The sequence below is a fragment of the Lipotes vexillifer genome, unplaced genomic scaffold (assembly GCF_000442215.2).
Source record: "Lipotes vexillifer unplaced genomic scaffold, Lipotes_vexillifer_v1.1 scaffold19, whole genome shotgun sequence".
NCBI classification, from domain to species: Eukaryota; Metazoa; Chordata; class Mammalia; order Artiodactyla; family Lipotidae; genus Lipotes; species Lipotes vexillifer.
In genome coordinates, this window is record NW_006793856.1 from 566,906 (window position 1) to 575,968 (window position 9,063).

Below are 9,063 nucleotides of genomic sequence, written 5' to 3' on the forward strand. Positions count from 1 at the left end.
GGGAGAGGCCATAACAGTGAGAAAAAAAAAAAAAAAGAGGCAGTGATGGCTGGAGTATCTCGTAGCTGTTACTTTCTGTCACTCGCACGTCTAATTTTTTCTGATTTTAGTCCCTACTTTCCATCCTCACCGCCAATACTTTTGTTCAACAAACCAAAGAAAGTCTCCTAACCACATTCTAAAAGCCAAGAATTCGTCCACTCTAGAACATCCTCTCATTGTTGGAAATTAGCTTTTTTAAAATAAATTTATTTAATTTATTATTTATTTTTGGCTGCGTTGGGTCTTCATTGCTGCATGCAGGATTTCTCTAGTTGCGGTGAGCAGAGGCTACTCTTTGTGGCAGTGTGCGGGCTTCTCATTGCGGTGGCTTCTCTTGTTGCAGAGCACAGGCTCTAGAGCGCAGGCTCAGTAGTTGTGGTGCACAGGCTTAGTTGCTCCGTGGCATGTGGGAGCTTCCTGGACCAGGACTCAAACCCATGTTCCCTGCATTGGCAGATGGATCCTTAACCACTGCACCACCAGGGAAGCCTGGAAATCAGCTTCTTAAAATATGTAGTTGATCCTATGACTTCACAATTTACAAACCTCCCATGTCTTTCAAAGGTCTTCAAAAGAACAAAACTTCTTAGCAAGATACAGTCAGTCACAACATGGCTCCCGATTTTCTCCAACCTCATTTCCTCCATGCAAACTATATTCCAGCTGAACCTACATCCCCTCTGCTTTATAAACATCCTGTGTCCTTTCGCATGCTCAGGGCCTTTGCTCATTCCTGCCCCACCTGTATCTCTCTGCCTCATTCATCGGATGCCTCTTCCTATCTCATCTACCAGCCTTCAAAAACTCAACTCAGAGGTCATTTCCTATGAAAGCACTTACAGTTTTTTCCAGGTTAAGTGATTATCTCTTCAAAGCCTGTTTATACCTCAATTACAACTTATTTAATTGTGTTATAATTCATTCAACTATTTTTTTTTTATTGAACACCAACTATGCCCCAGGCATTCCTTTATGTCAGAGTCAGCAAACTTTTTTGTAAAGGGCTAGATTGTAAATAATTTAGGCTTTGGGGGCCACGTAAGTCTATGTCACATTTTTAAAAAAATAACCCTTTATAAATACAATATACATTCTTAGCTTGAAGGGCCATACAGAAACAGGCCACAGAAGATAAGGCATCAGATTATGGTTTGCAGATCTCTGCTCTAGGCACTGAGGACTATGATAATGAGCAATTATAAAGCTTGCAAGCTAGTAAGAAAAATTGACATTAATCAAATAACCATACTGCAAAGTATAAACATACAACTGTGACAGAATTATGAAGAACATATAGTGCTACAAGTCCATAAAATGAAAGAGCAGATCTGTGGGAATCAAGTAATTATTTTTTATGTTTGTCTTTCATAGCAGACTAGATCCTCAAAGACAAGGTTATATCTTACTCACTTCATCACTTATTCTTAGTCAACCTTATTCTCTGACCACTTACACTTATAACAGACTCAGTACAAGTCTGTCTAATCAAAAAATGAACTCATAGGATACATAATCTTTTTTATTTTTGCCAATTCTCATCTGTGGACAGGTTGAGAAATTAGATGACCAAGTATTGGATAACTATGTCAAGAGTTAGAATAAAGAGATCCTTAAGAAGGCATAAGTCATATTTTTAACAACAACAATAGCTAAACTACATCGAGCATTTACTTGTAACTGGCTCTACAGGTATTACTCATTTAATCATCCCAACAGTACTATAACTATCCTGCTCAAATTAATCTCTAAATTCAAAGCAATCCCAATCACAGTGACAAGTAAAAAAACTGATTCTAATTCACATGGAAAATAAAGGCCCCAACCTGACTACATAAAGCAAAAATTTATAAGGAAAGACAATGAAGAACTTGTCAAAATTTTAAAATTATATATAACAAACGAAACCATAAATAAATGTGAAAGATAAGCCACAGGTTGGTCAAAGATATTTGCAAGGCATACAATACAATATACAAAAAATTCCTACAAATCAACAGGAAAAAAGGCAAGCAAATAAGAAAAGTTTGAAGAGAATCTATAACTCACTATTAATAGTCGAGGGAATGCAAATTACAAGAGAGACTCAGTAATTCTACTCCTAGTTAAATACCCCAAAAAAGGGCACTCATATTTTCACCAACATTTACTAGAATGTTCACAGCAACACTAACACAAACAGCAACACTAACACAAGCCAAACTAGAAACTACCCCAATGTCCATAATACTAGAAAAGATTTTAAAACTGTGGTATATTCACACAATTTAATACTATACAACGATGAGAATGAACAATATATAACTAGCTGGCAACAATACGGATGAATCTCATAAAGCTGAATGAAAAGAAACTAGACACGAAAGAACTCATACTACATGATTCCATTTACATAAAGTACAAATGTATGCAAAACTAATTTATAGTGTTAAGTGGAGAGGTAGATAGTAACTGGAGAGGCACATAAAGGGGGGCTTCCTGGGATGCTGGTAATATTCCTGATCTTGGTGCTGATTACATGAATGTGTTGTTCATTTTGTGACAATTCATCAAGATGTGCACTTATGCTATGTGTACTTTTCTGCATGTATGTTATACTTCAATATAACAAAAAATTACAATGAAAAACCATGTCATAGCCATCAAAATGACAAAAATCAGTCTGTCAATACTATTAGTGTGATATGGAAAATCAGACTTTCCTTCTAAGAATATCCATTAGTACAACCTCGTTCAAGAAAAATCTAGCAAAGCTGAAATCTACAACACTAGAGAAAAGTCTCACACACTTCTGCCAGGAAACGTGAATAAAAGAGGTTTTAAAATTATTTATAATAGTGAAAAACTGGAAATAACTCATCTATCAGCAGGAGAATGGATAAACTGTGATATGTCAGTCGCACGGTTTATTACACAGCAGTTAACATGAGTCATCTAGATTTATATGTACCAGTGTCACTATATTTCAAACACAATGGTGAGATTAAAAAAACAATTTACAGAAAAATATAAATAGATTAACACTTATAAAAATCTTCTTTTTATGTGTAAAATATGAGCATATAATATACAAAATATATAAAAACAAGTACAAATACAGGAACATGACCGAAAGGATATTAATCAAAGTCATGATCATGACTAATTCTGGAGAGAGATGGAGTACAATAATAAGTCTTAGAAGGGGAATGTGGGGCACTGAATCTTAGCTATATTTTTTTTTACTGAAAAATGGCAAGACATAGTGGTAGATACACAATTTTTTTTACATTGCAATATTATTTTCTGTACTTTTCCTGTTTTCTTTTTAAAAACATCTTTTAAAAAATCCTTTATTTCTTTGCAACTCTGCAATCTGTATTCATTATGTGTCTTACGGCTACCAGTTTGCTTTCTAATGCATTACTTACTAACAGAGTGGGTGTGATTTATAAGTAAAAACAACTTTTAACAATTTCATTTTGGTTATTACAAAATTTACCTTAAGAATCCAGAACATAGGTGTAAACATAGTTTCAGGATAATAAAGAACAGTTTTATTCAGTTTAGAACTCTTATAAAATATAATTTAATCTATATTTATACTATATATAGAAAACTAAGCTGCTTCTCTCCTTTATGCCTGGTAGGTGTTATCCAAATCCATGGCTCACGAGTTCAGCAAGAAGAAAAAAAATTTCCATTTTGGAGTAATTCATTTCATTTTGTTCTTCTCTCTTCTTTAAAATCAATATGCTTTAATAGACTTGCTCTTTTAAAAATTAAAGTATTTTAAATACACACAAATATAAATAAGGTGAAGAAAAAAACAGAGGGCTCCTGATAGCCAGATGAGCCTGCCATCAAGAAGTCCCCCAAAAGACTAAACTTGTTTTTGTTAATTTATACAAATATCAATCCTCAAACCCATTCATGCTTTAAACACAGTTTAGTGCTTAATTCTAATATGTCTCTATTTCCTATTCTCCATCCATACAAAATTAACAAGAGAAAACCTGAAATTGGAGTGAAGGGTATAGGACAACACTGATAGCAGCTAGAAGTAAAACCTGAGAGTAAGAATGAGGTAGACACAACTATAACCAAAAAACAAACAAACAAACAAAAACCCACAACAAACATGGCAAAGGATTAACCCCTCTCATCCTTCTTCAACAGCCTGAGTGTTGGGGCAAAAAAGATACAGTATATAAGGTGCATCTACAATTTCACTCTTGATAAAGGGTCAAGTATTCTTACAGATCACTCTTAGTTGTCAAGAACTGATTAAATTACAGGTAGTACATGCTCTTAAACAGGAAGATAATATTTGCAGATAGACTGCTGCCAAAACTTGTTATAACTAAAACATGGGGTATGAAAGGACCGAATAACAAAGAGTTTCAAAAATGCACTTTTCTGAGATAATTCAACCACTAAAGATGCTAAATCAAAGAAGTGCTATTATGTTTCATATAAAATTAAGAAAAAAATACAAGTAAGCAAGCTCATTTGCTCAGAAATTAGACGTCTAAAGTGTATTGATTACTCCAGTGAGTGATAGACTGACAAATAAATAAGAAATTTAGTAGTTTTCCTAATTTTTAAGTATGAAATAAAAAAGCCACTTGTTTTTTAAAGAGGAAGATTCTTCACCATGGTGTTCTGAAAAACTACTGAAAAAAACAACACAAAATTTAATATCCACACATTAAACACCTACCTTTCCCACCTTGGTTCATGGCACCAGTGTCTCGTCCACATTGTCCTTTATTATTCACACCAAATGTCCAAACTTCTCCATTCTTCATTAAAACACAAGTATGAGCTTTGCCCATAGCTACCTGAGTTACAAAATGGCCCTTCAAATCTGTTACCAAACCTACAGGAAAGATACAAACTTGGTAAGAAACAACAAAAAAGCCTTTCTGGACCTAGTTAAATCATCAGTAACGTAAAAGGACCACTTCAACGCAGAACTTTTCATTTCTGGGATAAAATAATCCACCAAAATGGGAAATAGTAGCCAAAAGATGGGCAGGGTACCAGTAAATTAATTTTTATAATTTTTTAATGAAGCTTCAAAATCTTAAAATGTTATCATCTAGACTTGGGACAAATCTTTACTCTGGCATTAGCTCAAGCCTGCTTCTCCTGAATGCTTGCTCTAAGTGGCAGCACCTCTCAACAATTCTCAGAAGGGTCACTAGATTTCAAACTTTCCTGACCCAAGAACAAAGGAACCTTTGAATCATGTACTTTACTTGCTTTGACCTGCCTCAGCAAAACAGAGTAAAATACTCACCAGAGTATTCTGAAATAACATTGTTTTTGTAGAAACCCCCGAGATTTTCCAAAGCAGTATTTTTCGATCATTTTTAATCTACAATGCTTTCTTCCACAACCCAACGTACAGGTAGTTCCTAAATTTCACTTATTCACATATTGCATTCATTACAGTTGCCATATCCAAGTGCCACTCATATTATCTTAATATTTTTTGCGTCAATTTTAAATTTGACTAAAGCATTTTAACCTTATTCAGTAGTAATAACAGTAAAAATCAAAGACTGTTGAGTATTTATAACATACACTAAAATATAAACAGTTTTTAAAAGTTGAAGTATTTGTTTTATTTAAATCACAAATAATATAATTCTCATACCACACTTTGGCAAAACTATTCTATATTATTAGTTCAGATACCACTTCCTTAAGGTGACCTTCCCTTTCACCCTATACTAACTTAGGTCTTTTGGTTAAGCATACCTCAAAAACTCCCATTGTTAGTATTTAGCATACTTGAAAAAGATATGTATATACAGAAATAGTATTTACTATTATTAACAGTATTAGCTGACATGTCTTGAGCCCTTACATGTCCCAGGCTCTGTTCTAAGCATTTCATAAGCATTATCTCCTATAACCTTATAAGAACCATAGGAAGCAGGTATTATCATTAGCTCCCTTTTACAGGTGGAAAAAAAAAATAAAAAGTTAAGAAAAGCTCTGAAAAGTTATGTAATTTAAGCTAGTTAGCCAAATAAAAAGTGGCCATGCCAGGGTCTGAGTCTACATCCATAACCATTAGACCACAGATCTCTAACACTTAAGTTCTGTAATGTCCAACTGTCTCTCAGAGCCTCAAAGGGAAAGGGACCATGTCTGTCTGGTCCACCAATCTCTGACATATTGTTAGTTCTCAATAACTATATGCTGAATAAATGCACAAGTTTCCATAAGCCTTAGCCAAGAGGATTTTAGCAAGCAATAGTTACATTGAATACTATTTTTAAACTATACATGAGCCCACCTCCAAATTTTGATTCACTCTGACAGGTGAGGCCAATTGAGACTCTAGATATTACCACATTAAACCATCTCATAAGTCACCTGAGCACAGTTCAAATTAATAATGGACAGTTAAAAACGTTTGATATATGTCATTTCCCCCGCATGAGACAATCACCTAAGCCTCTGCTCAGAAACTTCGTTAATTCTGAATTCCTTTTTGCAGAGAAATTTACAGGCTTTTACATATTTACTTCATATAAAATCCTTCCAAGTGGGTTGCCACAATCATTATACTCATTTCTAAATGCTAGAAAATATAACAACCAAATATGACAAGTTTTTGAGATTACAGTTTATAAATATAAAACCCTTTATTTTGGCTAGTTCTATCCCTCATATCCACTACTTGTAGTTATCAGTCACTCAGTCACTTAACAAGTAATTCCTGAGACCCGACCATGCACCAGACACTGCGCTGGGCACTGGGGATATAATAGTAAATATGAGAGAGATAGCCTTTCTCTAACTACCTAACAATAGGAGGAGATAAATAATCCATCAGTTATAAATTTGCTAAGTTATGAAAATCATGTCCCCAGGGTACCACCAGGAACATGTCACATGAGCGTCTAACCGAGCCTAGGGAGAGCTTTCCAGAGAAAGTAACAGCTAAGGTAGAGCTGCCCTAGTCAAGCCCCATGATTAGCTCTGCAGGAAACTAGTGACACTGTTCCCAGCAGTAAGACAGGAAGGAAGAACAAAACACTGTACTTAGAAAGAAATGTGAAAAATGTAGAGAAAGCATGCTACAAATGTTAATTTTCTAGATATATCTTTGTAATACATAAAGTCTAGTATAGGACTTTCTGTGCACAAAAGTGAAATGGTGTTTAAGGTTAACTTACTTGAACTATCAGAGTAAATGGCATCTTTTCCAAACATGTATAGCTCTCCATCTTTAGAAATAACAGAACTACTTCCATTATTGCAGGCTGTATACACCACAATCTTCCCTTCCATCTTAATTATCTTTTTAGGTTTATAAGGTTTTGATTGCCGTCTGCTCTTAGCTTAAAAAAAAAATTAATTTAAGGCATCTATGTACAAATAAAAATAATGATTTGTATATAAAGCCCAAGGAAAAACGTATCATCTTCATTTATCATACACTTTATTTACTTATTTTCACAAAGGCCTGGGCTTCCCAACATGTCAATTAAATGAGTCAATCTGAAAGCCTCATCCCGTTAAATGTCTATTAGGCTGTTGCTATCAGATCCTCTTCTTTGTAGTACACTGAAATTCCCAATGAGAAACACCAATTTTCTACCAAACTTCTGGGGAGCCCAATCTCTAGATTAGCACTTATATTATCAATACTATTCCATTATCATATAATTTATATAAAATATAAATATATAAAGTTTTATATATATATATATATATATATATAATAAATATATATATAATTTTTTTTTTTAATCCCTTTACTCTCAAACTCTATCGCACATGTATTCCTCCAACAGATCCTGGAAAGTAAAATCAGTTCCTCATTCATTCAACACATATTTATTAAGCAGCTACACCTAGTCAGAGATTGAAAGGAAATATGCATATGGAGGGAGAGCAAACAAATTTAAACGTAGATGATTTAAGGAGCCTCTGCTCTCAAAAACTAAATCCCTGAACTGAGCAAAAGATGGGAAATGCCAATCTTTTGTTCCCTTAGTCAATCCCAGTTTTTGCATGCCCTTCTGATTAAACACATATTGCTGTGTTGGGTACAATTCTGGGATTAAAATACCACTATATCTTTTCTTATAACATGATCTATATACTTATATACAACAACTAAGTTATCTGGTGCTTAAGCAAAGGAAGAATGATGTCCTCCAAACGCTAGAAGGAAAAACTGGCTGGGCTGAAGTTTCTGAGGTATGGTAATACACTTCATGGTTATTTGAAGGGATTTTTTTCAGGATAACATTTATTTACACATGATTTCTACACTAGATGTTGACTTCAAACCTAATCCTCATAAGATGCTACCCCAACTACTACAATGTATAATGTACAAGAGAAGTTACAAAAACAGAAAAATGACCCTTTGAGGAAAACTGAACAGAAGCATAGGAAAGCTAAGAGATAAACGATAAAAATCGTTTAATTTTTCATTGCTTAGGAATTTTATCACAATGAAATAACACCAAGAACAGTGTTTCAAAACTGACACTATTATACAATTTACATAAGGTTTACCTCATTGTGAAATATATGCTCTTTGCAAAATTTCCAATATATTACTTCGAAAATATTCTTTCTAAAATAATATATTGGAATAATTTTTTAAAAATAACACCAACTTACAAAACAGATAAATAGCCATGTATGTAATGCCTAAGGCATATAAAAATTCATGAATATGAACTCTAGTATGAAATCAGCAATCATAGTTCTTTAATGAACAGTACACCACATCCATTAACTGAATATTCCTCAATATAAAATCTTCTATTAACTTGGGAAGGTTAGTGCTGTTGAAATTGATATATTTTATGTTAATAAATTCCACAGTATTTTTACTGAATAGTCCACTCACTTGACTCTCCATCTTCTCCTTTACTAGCAGATCCTGTAAAGAATATGCTTCCATCTTCTGCAACTAACAGGGCATGAGAGCCATCATGTCCAACTGAGAAGTGCACAATCTTTGGGGATTTCGTAATTGGTAGCTCAACCCATTTTCCTGCT

General features: G+C 34.0%; 1 protein-coding gene across 1 annotated transcript in view; it reads right to left on the minus strand.

Annotated features, from left to right (window-relative positions):
• Window positions 1-9,063, minus strand: part of MYCBP2 (MYC binding protein 2) — a 280,943-nt gene that overhangs the window by 204,930 nt on the left and 66,950 nt on the right. The window contains exons 12-14 of the mRNA XM_007466789.1: window positions 8,912-9,063; window positions 7,218-7,382; window positions 4,742-4,900 (exon numbers count right to left, since the gene is read on the minus strand). The exon at window positions 8,912-9,063 is cut by the window's right edge and continues 83 nt beyond it. Coding sequence (XP_007466851.1) covers window positions 4,742-4,900; window positions 7,218-7,382; window positions 8,912-9,063 — 476 coding nt within the window. The remainder of the gene's footprint in view (window positions 1-4,741; window positions 4,901-7,217; window positions 7,383-8,911) is intronic.